At 42.8% G+C, this 18,964-nt stretch overlaps 1 protein-coding gene and 1 long non-coding RNA gene across 2 annotated transcripts; one reads left to right on the top strand and one right to left on the bottom strand.

The window, feature by feature from the left end:
- Positions 1-602: 602 nt before the first annotated feature.
- ZNF706 (zinc finger protein 706) lies at positions 603-8,282 on the bottom strand. Its single transcript, XM_062570457.1, has 4 exons — positions 8,167-8,282; positions 5,177-5,313; positions 3,909-4,016; positions 603-3,024 (listed from the first exon to the last, which is right to left on the bottom strand). Exons 2-3 carry the CDS (start codon positions 5,309-5,311, stop codon positions 3,921-3,923), a joined length of 231 nt encoding a protein of 76 aa, XP_062426441.1. The 5' UTR covers positions 5,312-5,313; positions 8,167-8,282; the 3' UTR covers positions 603-3,024; positions 3,909-3,920.
- Positions 8,283-9,172: 890 nt separating this feature from the next.
- On the top strand, positions 9,173-14,518 carry LOC134136446 (uncharacterized). Its single transcript, XR_009957505.1, has 2 exons — positions 9,173-9,418; positions 13,766-14,518. It is a non-coding gene; the product is annotated as an uncharacterized LOC134136446 (long non-coding RNA).
- Positions 14,519-18,964: the final 4,446 nt, after the last annotated feature.

The raw sequence follows: 18,964 nt of genomic DNA, 5'->3' as shown, positions 1-18,964 counted from the left end.
AACTATTTCCTTAAGGCTAACACAGCAACTCACTTCTATTCTTCCAACTTCCACTTCTATTTCAGATTTTTTCACATAGCGCTTTGATAGCAAGAATAGTACTTCTTAGATGTAGGCAAGTTTCTGTATTTTTACTTTGCTCAGTAAGTCTAGGTAAAGACAAATTGCAAAGCTGTTCTTATTGACTGATTATTCAGTAGTCTTTGAGATGACCTAATCACGATTATACGTGCCAACTTTTGGGGGGGGGATCTAAGGTGAGAATGTTTTCTTCAAAGGCTTGCAAGTCCTACTCTTATTTTTAGATGATATTTAAAGAAAACTCCACAAGAGGTGCAGGCTTTTGAAAATCCAAAAATCACATTTTAAAACTGTGCTCCAGAAGCATCCATCATAGCTGACAATCATACTGACAATACCAGAATATGTAACCTAAAAGCTGTCCCTGTACAAAGATGAATTTTTCCCAAGAGAACACAGGAATTTTTCCATGCCTATTTTTCTTCCTTCTAGACAGCTTCAAGCTCCAGGACTGTCCATAGCTAGCAAATACATTTTAGAAGTGAAGTAATACTTGTTAAGAGCAGGAATGAAATATCACATTTTACATTTTTTTTTAATTCTCTTTAATCAGACACATTACAATGCACAGTTGTGTCTTTAGCCAGGTAACAGGGTGCCATCCTTCAGATCAGGAAGAGATGATAGAGAACTTAGACTGTCCTCTCAACTTTTAGGTACAAGGAGTATTGTAGATATTCTAAAACGATAACAATTCCCCCATTTAGTATAGCATTCCCACTATACTTTTAAAGCTTTTATAACAATTCAGTCATAGGTTTAATCTGTTACTGTATTTTAGATAACAACTACTGCAACTAGGGGTTTATTGAACTGAGGATCACCCTCGCCTTCTACTATGTAAAAATCAGTTCATATGGTATTTTTGAATCAAGCTTCATACAGTTTTGAAAATATACCAGTTCTAACATAATTCATCCATCCTACAAGTGATACAGCTTTCCGGCTCTTCAGTGCTCATTAAGAGAGATTGTTTATGAAACAATATTTTTATTTAATGCTTCACAATCTAAACCGAAGGAACATATACTTCACCTTTAGGCTCAAACTATAGGAATGCATCCCAAACATTTTCCAAAGTAAAATCAGATTACCAAATACTAATAAGTGCAAGAGATACCTTAATTTGCACTAGGCATATTTTCAGACAAACTACAGCATCAGAACATTTAAGTACTCCTCCCCCATTCAGCACAAAGGTTGAGAGCAGATTTCTCGTCTCCTGGGAGCCAGTCTGTCAGGATATACTTATTGATAACATTAAATAAAAAAATAAATGGTTACATTCTGATGTCAAGTGTACAAGTGCAGAAGTGGATTACTCCCAGAGGAAAACAACTTTATCTACAAAAGTTAAGTGGTATACACAGGTTATCCCAGAGTGAGTATAATATAGAGAAACTTTAGGTCAAAATGAGTATTTACAGAGATAACTGTCATAGTTAAGAGAACAGGAAGCTAATTTCACAGAAGTATTCCATTAGAGAGCAAACAAGTGGACAAAGGCTTTGACTTTATATAATAAAATACCAAGTGCATTCTTTTAAGTGAATGAGTTTTTGAGACTATACTCCTAGATTTCAGGAAGCCATTTGAAGGTCAGATACACAGTCCTGCCACGAAGCAAGGGTTACTTGGACTGCCAAAATTATTTTGCATAAATTGTAACCACAATAAATAATCACAACTATTCTAGTATCGCTTCTTACAGTAACTTCAAAACTAAAGTTCTTAAACAAGCCCAATCCAAATGTGGAGGATGGGAGACCTCCTAGTACAATTCAGATGTTTTCTACCACTTTGTGCTGTAAATCTGGGATTAGAACTGCGCCCAGAATACTAAAGGTTAATAGTATTTAGCGTCTCAAATGCTCTTGGCCAGAGTGTTATTATCCAGCTTTTTCTTGACAATGAAACTTTAAGGAATCAGATGTGATTAAAACTAGCCATATGATTTTAGTTACTTTGGTTCTATTCCAATAGGCTTATTTTAAGCTGGTTGTGAAGTAAGGCTATTAATAACTGGCTACTCTACATATTTCTTGAAGAGCTGCTACTGAAATAACCAGACACATTCAAGGGGGAGCTTGTATGGTTGACTGCTCAAGTATCTTTAAAAATCTTTCCTATCAATATTACAGTCAAGAGCAGTTACTTTAACTTATATTTGTGAGCATTACTCAGGCCACCATGCCCAAAAGCATTAAATTCTATCATCTTTCACCTCCCTTAGCCATTAAGGATCACTTGCCTCTAACAAGGGCCTCTCCAGCGCACGACTCCAAGGAACAAGCTCCCTTGCAACACAGGAATCCCGTTCTAAATGGCTTGTAGTACTAGACTCTCATACGCAGAACAGCAACATGGGGAAGGAAGTCTCATGATTCTAATGCAACTTCTAAGGAGTTTGCTTTGCCTTTTGAGCCAAGAACTTGAACACTGCACACTGAATGATAAATCTGAGCAGCTTCCCTCTTCACTTGGGATTAATTTACTGTAATGTACATTACTTTCAGTGGAATGATACTGCTCAAGTTTTGGCAGGACAGGGAAGATTCCACTTTGTCTTTGTCAGGATTTCATAAGGCAGATAATGCAGAAATTTGAAACAGAACTTCTACAAGCACTTAACCTGTGATACTGTAAAATCAAAGTACTACTTTATTAAATGAGTTATTTTACACAATATGAACATCAATATAATTACAATTGTAAAAAATTTTTTATAACAAGTATGGACTGATTTTTCAGGATTTTCAAATAGGGCACAACTGTACATTTACACAGAATTGTCTTTGCATGAAGCCCAAGAGGGAACAGCATAAAAATATGAATGTTTCTGTAGCCCCTTCATTTTTGCTGATCAACAGTTTTAGAAAAGCAGCTGCAGGTTTGTTATGTAAGATCTGACAGCAGAAGAGTCAATAGGTGCCGTGACTTCACCTATAAAAAACAAGAATAACTCAGTTCAGCTTAACTGTTACACAATGTTGTTTATCTTTGAGTGAATGAAATACTGTAATATTACTTTTTACCTTATTTCAGCCTTTTTCATTATAACTACTTCTTCCAGTTACAGCCTAACAACTGGCTATTGGTAAATCTCTTCTAGAAGTTAATATAGAGCTTACATTTTTGTTTGGATACAGAAAAATCTTTCACTTGCATAACTTCAGGAACAAAAAAGGCTCAATCACTAGACATGCTAAACAACTATTACATGTTCTGTAGCAACAGGCTGACTATATTTACTACAAATACTTTGTTCAAAGCAAAACTAATGTTTCAAAGCAAAAACAAATAATGTATTCTTATAACTAAGAAGAACTATTTCAAATAACATTCATTCCCTTTAAAATAGCATCCTTGCACAGCAAAGTGCCACAGCCCTTTCACTTACATATTAGCTTGCTTCTCATGTGTTATGCAACAGGACAAGAGGAAACGGGCAGAAATTGAAGCACAGGAAGCTCTGCCTGAACGTGAGGGGGAATTTCTTCCCTGTGAGAGTGATGGAGCAGGTTGCCCAGAGAGGTTGTGGAGTCTCCTTCTCTGGAGATCTTCAAGGCCCACCTGGATACAACCCTGTCTAACATGCTGTAGGTGACCCTGCTGAGCAGGGAGGTTGGACTAGATGATCTCCAGAGGTCCCTTCCAACCTTACCGATTCTATGATTCCTTGAACAGTTCTGGGGTATAACTATAAACTATAGTTAATTTTCATATTAGAGAAAAAGAAACAAGTTCCAACTCTCAGCTGGTTGGGGGGAAAAAGTGATTTATAATACAACTTCATCAGACTATTATTTAGAAATTAATATAATGACCTGTAGACAACTTTATGCCTGAACATCAGCCAATTCTGGAGGAAGTGGAGTCTTAGGATGCTTGCTTTCAAAGTGCTGTTTGAAGGTCTTGGGGTCCGGCATTTGCGTCTGATTAAAGAGAGACATTTAGCTTTATGCACAGTACAAGAGTTAAATGATAGTACAAGAACTGTTCTCACTACATTTTAATCTGCTTAACCAAGAAAAAGAAGTATCTCCTCAGTGACACTCCCCTAGTGATAGACGCACCATTAATTTAGCTGCATATTAAGAACATTTAACCTCAGAATCAGAGACTCACTTTTAAGCACTAGTATCACACTCTCGACATGTTCATCAACAGTGTTATTCTTAACAGAAAGTTCTTACGTACTTCACATGCTGCTTTGGTGGGAAACTTATCTCCCTACCATTTTCTTCTTTAACACAAAAATATAAGTGTTCATCCTTTTCAGAATCAAATCTTTATGAAAGGTGTTTATTCTAAAAGGCTCAAGAGTTATGCAATGCCTGCATGGCGCAAACTAAGACCACTGCCACTACACACCTGCAGGCATTAACTGCCCATTTCACAAAAAGAAGAGCTGGTTACAAGTACTTAAGTGGGCAGTCCTAATCTGGAATCTTCATTAAGACATTAAAAGTGACAAAGCTATTCTAGGACTGACTATCTGTGTGAAAAATGCAAGTTTATCCTTCAGCTCTGAAATTGGCACATTCAGGAAATTAGCCAGAAGGAAAGTATAGTCTCATTAGTGCTTACTTTTCTGTTCTGTTTCTTGTCAAGTCATTCATTCTAGTATAAATTACTGTATAGCACACCTACATTAAAGCTTTTAGCATCATACAGTGACACTTTTACTGTTTATTATCATCAATAACCAGTGATCTCAAGGCAGGCCAGTTCCAGCACAAAGGAACCTTCTTTTCATTTGTGGCTGTACAGAAAGTGATCTCAAGCCTTTCAACCTTTATATGACACACCAGCAGCACACGCAGACCCTTGCAATTCAGTAGGCAGGATGCCTAGCTGTACGAAACAGATCCGCACATGTCATCACAGGTTTTCTTAGATCTAAATTATCAACACAGCTGAGTAACCTGTAAACAAGTCACAACTTTATATTAGATACATAAAAGATACAAACACCTACAGCAACAAGCTAAGGGTTTTACTTGGTTTCCACTATACCATCTTCTAACAAGTTCTGCTACGGGCTGCAAAAAAGCCCTGCCTACAATAATACTTTGCTTTCCATTCTTCTTACCCTACAGACAGTGCAGGTATATATCAAGGCAGCCTTGGCTGCAGCCTTCTGATCATGTCCTTGTTTCTTTTTTTGCTCAGCTTGTTTTTTGGCATTTTTCTGCTGTGACTGAATCTTCTGCTGTCCACGAGCCATATCTACAAACAAAAAGATGACATTTAGTCTACACAAGTGAGAAACTACTACTGCTAGCTGACTCAGAAGCCATAACTATGAACATAAGCAGTCATGTGCTCTTTCTATAAGGCCTATAATTCCCATAATTCATAAACAGACATCTATTCAAGCTCTTTTTGTGAGGACCCTCCAGTTTTCAGTGTCTTGCTAAAAACATTCACTAGTGATTTAAACCATTTTAAGGCTCCTATTTCTACTTCAAGGCTTACCTTTGAAAGGTGTTTCCAACAAGTAAAACAAATTGTCTCCTTTGCAGCTAATAGAAACTTATTCTTTATTTCTGCAGGCACAGTAAAATTTAGAGGGAAGGGTGTTCGTTTTGAGTTCTTTTTTTTTTGGGGGGGGGGGGGGAGGGAGTTTGCTTTTTGTTTTATTTTTTGAATCAGAAACAGTAAGAGCAATATGACAGCTTTCTTAATTCAAGGCTGTTTTTTGCAGGCAACCATGCTCTGATTTCCAGCTGACTTTACATACATGTACTGTTTTCAAAAGAGTAAGACTGTCTCCATCAGAAGCCTTTACTCCATACAAAATAGAAGCATAAAGGAATCGGACCCTGTTGCCCCCTGTCATTAGAAGGTCCACTGTAAAAAAAAAGAAAGATACTAAAACTACATTTCAGGGAACTGCACAATGACGTATTTTACGAAGATACTAGTACGCAGCCTACTAGAACATCCAACCCAGCCTGCATCCCACCTCCAGAGCAGATGTCAGGCAGAATTCAGGAATGCAAACACAGCAAACTTCAAATGTGATTATATAATCCAGCAGCCCACTTTCAGCTATCATCTTTCTTACAGTCCCTTACATCCCACACTTAATCCAGTTGTGCGACTCTCCTGGAAATGCTAGATACCAGAAGCAAGCAGAGGACAGCTAATAATTGCTTCCAGGACGACTAGTAAAGTCTAACATTGCCAGGTTTGTTGGCTATTGTCCCTGTATGAAACAGGTAGTCTAGTATCTGTGCAGTGTATTTTCATGAAATACCAAGCTTGCTACAACAGGTCTGTCATGTAAGTCCTTCCCAGAAGGGCAGTGTCTCCCACTGCAAGGAGAATGGCCTACACAGACAAAGACTGAGCTTCAGTAAATACCTATGAAAAGTCCTCTGAACCACCATAAAAATGAATTCATAAGAATTTCATGAAATACCAACTGCACCTGGAAATTCAGTAGTATTGTAAGAATTCCCAGACACATAGCTTCACAGTGCTCAACACTTAAACAAGAAAATGGTCCTGACCCAAAAGAGCTCACACAGATTGAAAGGCACCTCCCAGGTCAGAGAGTCAAGTTTGCTCACTGTATGTAACCATATCATGCAACTTTGTAGAAGTATTATGCTGCATCTTGAATGGTCCCTCCTCTTCCCCCATCAATTTCTCTAGATGAAAATTTAGAAGTCCAAGTAATTCTATAGCCATTATTCTTTAGCATAGCTAGTAGCAGAATTAGTTTTCTTGTCTTCAACGTTAATAAGCATACAGAAACACTTGAAGTTTCTAGTGTTTAACAGTTTCCATGAGATGCAGCACCAAACATTAATAGATTAAGAACACCAGTTTGTGTTTCACTGTCAACAGTAAGTGGATGCTACCATTACTTGGAAATATCCCAATCAGGGCCTCACATTGTTTACATAGAGCATGGCTTAACAAGAACACTGCATTCTCATTAAAAACAAAAAACAAGAGTTATTGGCAATAGTTTTACATACACTAGAAGGAACTGTAGATTTATTTCAGTTTCATTTTATCAGCATCACAGCAACCCTCCAGGAGTCAAACAGCTCCTGACAGAAGACATATTCAGACATAGCAAGCAAGAAATAGATTTTAATAAAGCAGCTGCATATTACTATGCGTTTTAGTTCTTTGATAAGAGCTTGTTAACTAACACATTGCAACAGCTCAGTCACACTGAGCTCGTATGTATTGGGCAATTCCTGTTTTAGCTGAGATACAAACAAGGAAATATAAACAAAAAACATCTGCTTAGAAATATCAACCTTCATATGATGCCTGGGACCAAAACACCAGCAGTGCTTAAGAACTGCAAATTACTCCTACAACAACCAAAACACAGAGAGTACTAAATACTGGAAAATTAAGAGCGTTTGAACTGAGTTCACTGACAAAGACAATCCAGAAGTTTGTTATAAAGAGACTGAATCCGTCTACAAGGCTCCAGCTGCATTTTGCTTGCACAACACAGATAAAGCTTTTCTTTATCAGGCACACCCTCCCGGCGCTCCGCAAGCCGCCCCGCCGTTTCGGGACGGAGGCGTGCGAGCGCTCGCCCAGCGAGCCGCCGCCGCCCGCTACGCGCGGCCAGGCCGGACCTACAGCTCGCCGCCGCCTCTCGCCGGCCCGGCTCCCTCCGAGCACCGGCACCCCAGCAGGGGCTTTCGAGTCCTAAAACCAGCCGCCAGCAGCTGCTTCCGCTGTCGCTTCCAGAACCGCGCGGCAGCTCGGAGCACCCGGCTCCCGCCAGCAGGCCGCAGCGCGGCCGGGCGCCCGCAGGAGCGGCCGCGGCAGCCGCCCCCAGCGGCGCGGCGCGGCTCGGCCGCAGCGCGCGGGGCCGAGGGAGGCCGCGGCCCTCGCGCCGGGCCCCGCCGCAGCCCGGCCGGCGCCGCCACGTGCCGTGCGAAGGGGCCGAGCGCAGGAAGCGGCCGCGGAGCCCCGGCCCCGGCGGGCGCCCACGGCGGGCCGGGAGCGGAGCGCAGCGCTGCCGGGCCGCCCCTTCGCCTCGCCTTCCCGGCCGGGCCGGGCCTGCCCCGCCGCCCGCCCGCCCGCCCCGCCGCTCACCCGGCCTCGGAGTCCGGCCTCGGCGGCCCTGGCGAGCGGGTGGGGAAGGCTCCGCGCGGCCCCGCAGCAGCCGCCGCCGCCGCCGCCTGCCCGAGAGGAGGAGGAGGAGGGGGGGGAGGGAGGCCGGCGGCGCCGGCACTGCGCACGCTCCGCCCCGCCCCCGCGCGCCGGCCCCGGCGGCGCCTCGCCCGGCCCCGGCGGCCAATGGCGGCGCCGCCCTGTTACATAAGGCGGGGGGAGGGGCGCCAGCGGCCGTTATGACCTTAACGGCGGCGGGGCGGGAAGGGGCGGCGGCGGGCGGGGCGCGGGGCGGCGGCGGCGGCGGCAGCTGCGGCCTGAGGGGGCTTCGCACAAAGCGCCGGCTGCAGCAGCCCGCCGGCTCCCGCCGGCTCTGGTAGAGGCGGCCGAGTGCTTCCTGTTGCGCTCACCCCGACAGAGGTCTGGGCTGTGCGCGGCCAGGTGCCTGCGGCTGTGAGTCACCATCCTGCCCGTGCTGCTGACAAAGGCAGTTCTGAAACCAGCAGCTCTTCCTCTGCCCTGCAAGGGTTACGCTCCCGTTTGGGACAGATGCGTGCTGATATTCATTATTGGCCTAAGTCCCTTTAAAACCATTATTTATGCTATGTGGTGCTCAGGAAAAGCAAAAAGTTGCTGACACGGCAATGCTGCAATCATGGAAGTAACTGCATTGTAGCAAAGAGGCACTGGGAATGCATAACCTGTGTAGCTTTGACAGTTCATTTCTGCGAATCAGGAGAAATCAGGCCTGTTGAACCCCGTGGTGCTGCAGATAGATTTGTAATGAGCTACTTCTCATACCGCTTGCTGTTTGCTGGGCTATCGCTAGCACTACGCCGCAGCACTTGTGTGACTGCGGTATGCACATGCCCTTAGACCATTTCTGCTCTTCCCGGCAAGCTCTGCTCGCAGTCACATTCCTCTGTGCTTAGAATACAGACGCAGCCTAAAAATAGGAGCTGTTCCTCCTCTGGGATCCGGAAAAATGGCTCGGGAGGGGCTGCAGGGAACGGGCTTGAGACAAGGCCGGAGCGGAATCCCGGAGAGGATGAAATCTGTCTTCAGATAACAGTTTACAGTCAAGCACCACACTGAGGCTAAAAGAGTTAAATGAATTGAAAGCAGAAGGAAACTGTTTGAGATGAGAGAAGCAGAATTGGTTTGAAGTGGAAAGTGCACTACATCTTGTTTTGGCATGTAAGGCATGGACTGCAGAGGAAGTCGTTTGCAGACTGTAAGTGATTTTGGAAGATACTAGCTTGCATGAATAGAGCTATAAGCAGGCCTCACAGAGAAGGGCAGAGTGCTTTATTTTGTATTCAAAACTTCATGTATCACAAAGGAGGACCGAATGTCCGAATGTCTGTGCCTCCTCGAATTGCACGCCTGTTAGAAAAAGGAGAAACTGAGGCTGCAGCAGTGGCTTCTGCTCAAACATGATTATCACAGTTTGAGCAATTGTGGCTTTAAAATAAACCTAGAGCCTTGAAAATAGTTCAGTGTTAGGGCCAAAACAGCAATAGTAATATGCTTGCCAGAGGAATTACTAGGTATTGGTTTCCATTCAGCAAGGGGTAAGGCTACAGTACTGCAGTGTTACTTTTTGGTGAGAGGAAGAACAAAAAAATTCCTAAAGCAAAATGGTGAATGCTTCAGGTCATCATTCTGAATTACAACTGAGCCCACAGCGCAGTAGCACTTAAAGGGGAGCTGTTTAGCAGATTTCTGACACTTAAGTTACAGGAAGTAAGTCTAGATGTGACAACATCTCCTAAGACAGTGAAACATTAGCCTATGATAACAAATAAAGTTATATTTTCCCCAGCATTGATGTTTGCAATGATCTCTTCCACATCAAACTGACAATACCAAAAATAATTATATCTGGACAATATGCACTGCGTTAAAATAATCTCATCAGTAGATTCTGAACTTTATGGAAATAGACAACTATAAAAAGCCCACTGAAAGTGCACGTGTACATGCTTGTGGCGGTGGTGGGCACTTTGTACTTTGCACTTGGAAGCAGGTGGCTTTCAGAACTAGTTTTTCTTTGATCAGAGAGACGATTGTCAAATGAAAAAGCAGCCTTTTCCCTGGCTGATGCTGATTAAGGAAGAGTGCTGACCTTAGTTACATTAGTGGAGACTGCACTTTCAAGGTTATGTCCCTATAATACAGCTCAGTCAGGGTCCTGTTGTCACACGCACCTGGCTGGAAGAGAATTTCAGATAAAGCAGATCTCTTGAAGGCCTGTTGAGCCCTGGATCATCTCTGAATTTTCTTTTTCTGCTTTCAGTTGAACCGAGTATCTCCTTGAAGGACAGAGGACCGTGACCTTCCCTCTGGCTGCTTTGTCTTTTATCCCTTTGTGCTATAGGCCCTGGTCACAGCATGGGTCCCAGTATTGTCCAAATCATGGCTCTGCAGTGCAGATACTTCCAGAGAGACTATTAGGAAATAGAAACCATTGTGAAACAAGAATACAGGCCGCCGCAGTTGTATTTCTATAATAAGGATAAAGATAATAAGGACAATTTACCATTTGCTCTTAAGTAATTTTTCAATTTTTTTTCACTGTCTGAAACCTATCTATCAAACCAAAGGGGATATTTCCATGCATGGGGATAGGTTAGCAGAAAGAGACAGAGTTCATGCGGTAAACAGGTGGAGGGGCAAAACTGATCTGCATACTGGATGTTTTGCATAGAACTCACAAAATAAATTCATTGTAACTGCATTTTATTTGTCTCATGTCCTCCATCTGCTTTGTGTTGCACCTATACGAGGTAAAGCAAGTCAGAGTATGAATGAAAGTAACAATAAAAGTTGAAATAAAAAATAAAAAAAAGCTTTAAATTGAAACATCATATCTTCAAATTATTATAAACATACTGCACCATTTTCTGCATTTCTAGTTTTTTTTTTTTATTTAAAAACAGCTCAAAAGCCGCACTGGTATTAACAAGCATTCTGCAGTAAAATAGAGTAAAAATCAGAGTACCTCTCAGTAATTAAGGTAGACCAAATGCAAGAAGTTTGTCATCACGTCCAAACCAAACCTACCAAAAATGCTTCAGTGGTTACAATTCTCTGAAATCTGTAATGATATTTTGTATATAGAAATCACAGCTCCATACAGTTAAGACTAAAGCATTTTAGTTTTTGTGGACCCACTAAGACTAGTCTAAATTAAAAAATAAAGAAGGCATTATCTTCTCATGATATCACAACTGATTGGCATTAGGGTTCCAATATAAGGCCAAGCATAAATGTCGTAAACAACATGATGAGAAAAAGGAAAATGCAGGTGCTACTCAGGAGGGAAGCAGCAAAGGAGAAACTAGTGGAAGGTGCAAGAACAGGTTAAAAAAAAGCAAGTGAAAAGGACTGGAATCATTCACAAGGTGATGGTAAAAGTTACATGTGGTAGAAATAGAAGAAATTCTAAATCTATTACTACCCTTTTACTTAAAGATGAGGTTAATAAGGGAGGAATGTTGTAAGATAATTTGTTAGCTTTTTTAAAAAAACAGTCTTGATTATTAGTTTTTCCCATGCTTATTTCCCATTTCTTTTGATTCTAGTTCTCCATCATTTTCTAGGCAGGCACACAGGTGCAATTTCTGTCATTAGATCAAAAAAACTTGTTCTGCTTACCAGTGACTTGTTGGCACTGAATTTTGCTGCAAGTCAGTTTGGACTATCTCACATTAAAGTGACTGTTGTCCTCAGCAGAGTTCATTGCTAGGAACCATCTGACATTTTGATGTGCGTTATTAAATCCAAAAGCAATTGTCTGGAGGTACAGGATGAGTTTGCTCATCGCCGAATAGGTGTGGCTGCATCTCCCTTCTGAATCAACTCGTGTTCGCCTGCCAAGTCCTCCCACTGACATTCCCTGCCACGTTTACTGACTACTTCTGTTTCCCGCTTGTTTACCTCTGTGCTTGCTATTGATCCAGTGTCATGTTGATCAAACGTCATCTCACCAGCCAAATGCTGGCATACGGCCGAGTGCTGCCCTTTGCCATTCGCTTGTGGTGAGTTCACATGCCGCTATCATGTGCGTGCCTGTTGAACGATTATATTTTGTGCCCCACCATGACCCCACAGCATGTCCGAACAAGTGATGGGAAGGGGATGTGCCCTAGCCCTGTAAGTGACAGAGACCGTCTCGCTAGATTTCGTGGATCCAGATCAATGTTGACAAGAGCACAGAACAGCAGAGACTGGCTCTGCAGTCCAAGGTCATAAGCCTTAGACTGCACAGCAAATATCCTTTGAAAGGATATTCAAAACAGATGCAGTGATAGATCAGATTCAGTATCGGTGGATCTCAGGGGCAGGACTGACATGACAGCGAGCAGAAACCTAAATAGGTTGAAATCTTCTGTAGTTAGTATTGTTTGATATACACCGTCATGCAGTAGTATCTTACATAGTTCAGGGGCCTAACAGGATAACATTTTACTGATTTATCCTTTTCTGCCTTCTGGATTTCTACCTCCTCCCTCCTCCATGTGTTAGCATACCATTCTTTTCCCTATAAATGTGTTTTTCACAACCAGTGCTCCAGCTTTCATACATCCAGTTCATGCCTCTCTGATAAAATATTAACTCCTGTCCCGCTTTTGCCTTGATTGCCATGTGCTACTTTTCCACAGCCTGAATGTTGGCATCTCATGAGCTTACAAAGTGATGGTTTAAACAATGTTTTTTGTGTGGCAAATACGTAAAAAAAGATACCTATAATCATTTATTTTCTTTACAGGTTCACTAGTTTCTTAGCTCTGCCCTGGTGTAAGGTCATGTCAAATCACAATACATAAATACTGAAGAAAGACATATTTTAAGGCACCTTTCTGTATGCTATTGTAGAAGTAGGTATTTTGTAGTGAATGGTATGCTGATCCACAAGCATTAAAAATGAAAAAAAGAAGTTAAAAAAAAATCCCAAAAGTGAGGAAGAAAGCCAAAAACCATGCTCCGTTTTGGAATGAAGCCGGCACAGCACTGCAGTTCTCTTGGCAGGACTCCTCAGGCTTGCAGTACTCTTCCACTGCCCTGTTAGCTTTGAAGGACCACCCTCGTAAGCAGCATTGCTGCGTCTTTTCCTGGTTTGCCTGCTTTCTGAACACAGTCTTTCTTCTGTGCACACACCATGGATGACATCCTCCACAATATTGCTAGCCTCCCCGTGCTGCTCTCTGTACTCACTCTCCCATCTGTAGACTTCAGAGGCACATTAGTAAGAGTAACACAATTTCTTCCTTTCTATCTGGACAATTCCCATTTCTTCCATATAACTAGTTGAGTTGGCAGCCTGCCAGGTGCCCAGGAATTCACTAACTTTTTCCAAATTGTAGATACCACAATCTTCTCCACCTGCCTTACTCCTACCATGGGCCCAGGATCTTGTGCAACAAGGCAGCCTGTGAAAATATTTTTGCTACCAAACCTTAAAATAGGAGAATCCCAGGGAAAAGGTGTCCCAAAGCTGACCATAAGATGTTTTGTTTTTTCTGGCACAGAGGCTATGACTAATTGTCCTGTCTTTCTCTTTTTTTTCCTCCTATAGCTCCTGACCCTTTGCAGCAACCATGGACAGAGCTGCCTGAGTGACAACTGGTTTAGTTTCTATTGGACTGGGGGAAAAAAAGCATTCAAAGGAGGATGTGACATGGAGCTGCTTACATCCTGTGAGAGACAAAAAAAGAGAGGGCATGAGGAAAAAGTTCATGAAGAATGACAGCGAGAGGGAGGCAGTTACAAGCTCACAGATTCAGTTGTTCAGTGGTTGGCAAGGCATATGCACCTTCTGGAGAACATGGTCAAATATTGCCTTGTGACCTGTAAGTATTTTGCAGTCTGTCCTCTTTTAAATCCATGTTGTTGGATGTGACTTTTGCTAAAAACAACAAGGTGCAAATGCCTTTCTCAGCATGTCACAGCTTTTTTGACCAACCCACGCAGACAAACTGGAGACCTTGAGAACATACGCTTCCGTTCTTTTATACAGACTTTTTATAAAAACATTTTAAAATAGATTTTAGCTTTGCACAGCATTATGTACACTCACTATTTTTAAATGAACACAAATTTGATGCATTCATTTCTTTTTTTGTGTGTGCCCTCCATTCATGCTTTTGAGTCTCATACATGTTCAAGTCCTGCTTTATCGTGAAAATCAATATATCTGTAGGTTTGTAATTAATTCAGAATACCAAGATTCCCATCCCCACAGCCAATATGGGAAAAAATATACATGAAACTGTGCCACATGCAGATTAAAACGTGTGCAGCAATTGTAATTAAAATGTCACAAAACACACAGATACTGGTTACAACTTGCCTGTAGCTTGAAGGAGGTCAGTATATTCCCCTGTCTGTGCTTTTAAGTGGTTGCGTGTCCCAAAGATGTCTCTTCCTTGAGGTTCCTCAAAACATCCGCCAGCTCTGCTTGCTTCCTTCTTCAGCCCATCTGCAAGGCTTCATCCTTGTACTAGAAAATATTATACCTGCTTCCCGGACCTTGCAAAAAGGGCAGTTACTTCTTATCCAGAACCAACTTCTTCACCACACTCACACACATGCAGATTTCATTGCCTTTCTAAAACTATTAACAGCAGAGTGGAACGTTCTTTCTGTTGTCCGAATAGTATATGAAATCTTTTGCTGGATAAGGAAGTAGGCAAGGTCATGGCCCAGAATGAGACATCCCTGAATGAGAACGAAGAGTCAGCCCACAGAAGTGGAGAGTCTGTTGGAGCCTACAAACCAGGAAGAAATAAAATAATGCCCACTCCTGAGAGCCACATATCTGAGATGTGCCGTTAACCCAGTTGGCACGCTACTGGGGAATGACAGCTTAACTGATGTTTGCCCTGGAGAGGAAGAGCCAGGAAATGCTGCATTCTTGCTAAAAAAAAAAGCAATAGCAAGATGATAAATAAAATGTTGTGAATTAGAAGCAGTAGAAATCCATGAAGAGCAAGAAGGAAAAGCTGGGAATTAGTTGCTCTGTCCAGGGCAACTGTTGCATTGGGTTGTGTTAGTTAGATCTAATCAGTTAGAAGGGAAAAGGACTGAGGTCTCTGGAAGAGGACAGAGTAGGAGAATGGTCAGGACAGGCTGAAATGAGGAACTAATTCTGTTCTCTCCCCTGCGCCAGAACAAGCCTGAAGCACAAACTCATTAATACTTTCCCCTGTAAAGCTTGGCCTTTTGGGCAGCAGTGTTTGGGAGAAGTGTCTTTTTGCTAGCAATGCCAACCTGTGCTGCTATAGCCAAGATGTTAGCTCTAAACTACCACACTACTGCCTAGCAGCAGTGAGTGGCGGGGACCACCACAGCCACACCATCCTCCATCCCAAAGAGCGTCTCAGATATGGGCTCTGCAGCTGCAGAATGTACCCTGTCAAAGGAAAGCAGCTTTGGTCATCCTACGGTGCCACACACTATGCTGGTTTTCCCAGGTCTGCAGCGCTGGCCTAGCCCCTGTGATCTCCTGCTTCAGGAAGAGATCAGTGAGAAAATCTTTTGGCTTTCAACTTTTTCCTTCTCAGATGCCCTATTACCGTGGTTCTGAATTTGCCGCATGTCTTAAAGGCAGAAGTCCAAAGAGCCTGCTGCAAAGAGAGCTGTGAGGACTGTTCTGCTTGCCAGTGTTTCCTGCCAGCTGCTGACAGTGCTTTGAACATAGTAAGGTCTGGCTCAAAACCACCAGAGGATAAATGGGACCTGGCAAGAGAAATCAGGGGAATGATTTAGTTTGCACCAGTCCGCTGGATCCTATTACTTTCTGCAAAAGATCTCAGAGTACACAAAGTGCAATGGCAAAGCAACATGCTGTGGGATACAGGAGCAGAACAGAAAACACGTTTCTGGAAACAGCCAGCAATGCCAAAAGGCTGCAGCTATGTGAAGACAAAAGACATTACTTGTAGGGCAGTGAGGTGGAACATAAGTACTGCTTATCAGAATTACTGCAGCTTACTTAACATGGATATACAAAGGACACAGTCATGTCTTACTAGATGCTCATAGTTTTACTCTTAAGATACTCAGTCTGCCATGAGATCGAGGAATGAAAATCCCGTTTCCTGTTATATGGCAGATATCTGAGCAGCACAGGCAGAAGGTGCTTTTTTAATCTGTCCTTTAACCTCACATACATTCTATCTAGCTTTTGCACAGAAACTGCACAAGGAAACCAAAGAGGATGAATTATGCTTCTGTGAAAACAGTCAGTGCACATCTCTAGTCAGGTAAGACAGCATAACATTTAAAGGAGAATCCTAGAGCTGAAAAGAAACAAGAACTGGTTATGAGGTAACATTAAGTACAGACTTTACACATTAGTATTTACTGAGCTAGAATACATCAAAGATCTCATTTAAATTACTTGACTTTAAAAACAGTCATTTGAATCTTGATTTGTACATCTTTAATTTGAAAAGTTTTACTATTAAACATAGCTAAAAACTTACAATGAACTGAAAAAGAACTGTCAGGTGCCAGAGACTTACACATCAGTCCCAACAGAGAACTGTTGACTTTGACAGGGCTCCCGTGGGCCAAAAGACCAAGTTAGAAAGCAAGGGCCTGATCCCACCCGTGCTCAGACAGGTATGCCACTTCAACACCTCCTGCCACACACACTTGCTATTTCTAAACCAAGATTGTAACCCTCTACCATACTTTACCCAAGCCTTCACTACTCCCCTATGTCCAGTATTCCCTTCTCCAAAAAATAGCTGTCACAGACTCTCTAACACTTACCTGCATTGTCCCAGCATCCACAGTAACAACTCCAGCACTGCAAAGGTGCAGACCAAAGCCTGCTAGCACAACCTGAACCCTTGCACATTATAGCTTTGGGAGCAGCAAGCCAGAGCTCACAGGAGGCTGGTAGGGAGGAACTCACAGCTCATTACTTCATCTGCCTTCTCCAGTACAGGGCAGGGAGCACCCGTGATGGAAAGCCATGGCCTAAAGAAGCTTCCTGCATAACACAGGCCTTTTACCTGGCAGGTCCTGTGTCAAACCCTTCCTTTTTGGCTGCTCCAAATTGTATCCTGTAAAACAGAGTCTAAATTAAAGATTCGTGCTGAAGAAGATTTCACCATACTACTGAGGGCCTGGTGACAGATTTATGCTCCCTATTTTAAAATGTACACCCTTATGCAAGATAGACTCAGACTGGAAATAACCTCCCAGCCTCATTACTTCTATATTCTTCTCGGACCGTAAAGAGTTCTTTGGTGTCAGAATCTTTTCCATGTATACTTAATATCAGAATGAGATCCATTTTTAACCCTCTCTTTGATAAACCCAGGATCTTGAACTAGTATTGAATAGTGTTTTGCTAAGAACAGATCTGTGCATCTGTGCAGGACCAAAACTACTAAAGAGGCTGACATTGAGCATAGCTTCCCCTTTACAATTACTTTTCAAGATTTCATACAGTCTGATCCCAGTCTGCTCCCATGTTTTCCATTGGCTTGTATAAATAGGGCGCTTGTATTTATCTCTTGGCTCTCCTGGACCATGTCCTGGACACACAGGGCTTGGCGTACACATGTGGCAGAATCAACCTGCCTCACAGTGTGGCCATATGGCCCAGGTCTTGGGGATGTCCAACAGCCCTGTCAGAGCCATTGTCCTGATTTATTTATTGGATGCCCAGAAGTCCTGGAGAACTTCTCCAAATCGTTCTTTGGACGCTCCTTCCTATTTGCCCACTCAGGCATAATTTCCATAAAGAAAAAGACAGAACCTGACATTTACTAACCACTATCGACATCTTGACTCCATATTTTATTTGGGAGCCTCTAGCAGTACTCATATACAGCTGTGCATGTAAAACAGACTGATGGAAGGACTCAGACTGATGTAGCTTCTCTGAGGCTCAAATCCATCTTTCCTCATAGCCCTAATGCCCTAGTCCTAGACTAGCATGAACCTCCCTGATTAACTCCCCTTACAGGCATTGCAGCTCTTCAGCTACATTAATTAGACCTCTGGCTGGGTCAGGAAAGGACCTTTGTGCTTTACACAGTACAAGGACCCATCACTCTCTTTGCTTGAAGAGGCACTATAGAGGGTGAGGTGCTTGGGCAAACAGTGATGATAAGAGAAAGAAGGTATAGTTTTGCTGGCTCAGCACTGGAGGTGGCTTTTTACCACACCCGGCTGTAAAAGAAGAAGAAATGTTTGTCTTGGGAAATAGGAGGAGGTGGAGGGCACCACCCTTGTGCTAAGGGCAGCCCAGCCAAGAGAAAAGGCTTTGGTTGACTCTCTGTGAATTTGTTCAGGGCTTTGGGGAAGAATTACATGATGGTGCTAAAGAATCAGAGAAGAGCACAGCTGGTTACCAGGCTCACTGTTCTCACCTGTGCTTCCTCCGATGCTTTAGAGTGCACCAACTTCAGATTCTGGATCCACTGCCTTCAGCTGTCTTATGATGGGACATCTACACTCTTAAATCTCAGCTGTAGCACTAGATGTTGGGATGTGGTCTGGGATGTGCTGCACAATACATAAAGACCCTGACACATCAGCATGCTGCTCTGGGAAAATCCACTGTGATCACTTCAACCAGCAGCTTTCTCACTGCAAAAATATTTGCTTTTAGCAGTTAGGACAAAACATGAGGGAGAGAGGATATTAAACCACCAAACATACTTGCATGTTGTGTCTCATCTGATCTTACAATGAAATGTTCTAGGTGAGGTTGACTGGAGAAGAAAAAAGCCCGCTTGATCACACTGGCTGC

The sequence above is a fragment of the Rhea pennata genome, chromosome 2 (assembly GCF_028389875.1).
Source record: "Rhea pennata isolate bPtePen1 chromosome 2, bPtePen1.pri, whole genome shotgun sequence".
In the NCBI taxonomy this organism is placed as follows: domain Eukaryota; kingdom Metazoa; phylum Chordata; class Aves; order Rheiformes; family Rheidae; genus Rhea; species Rhea pennata.
This window is presented reverse-complemented; position numbering and strand designations above follow the sequence as displayed.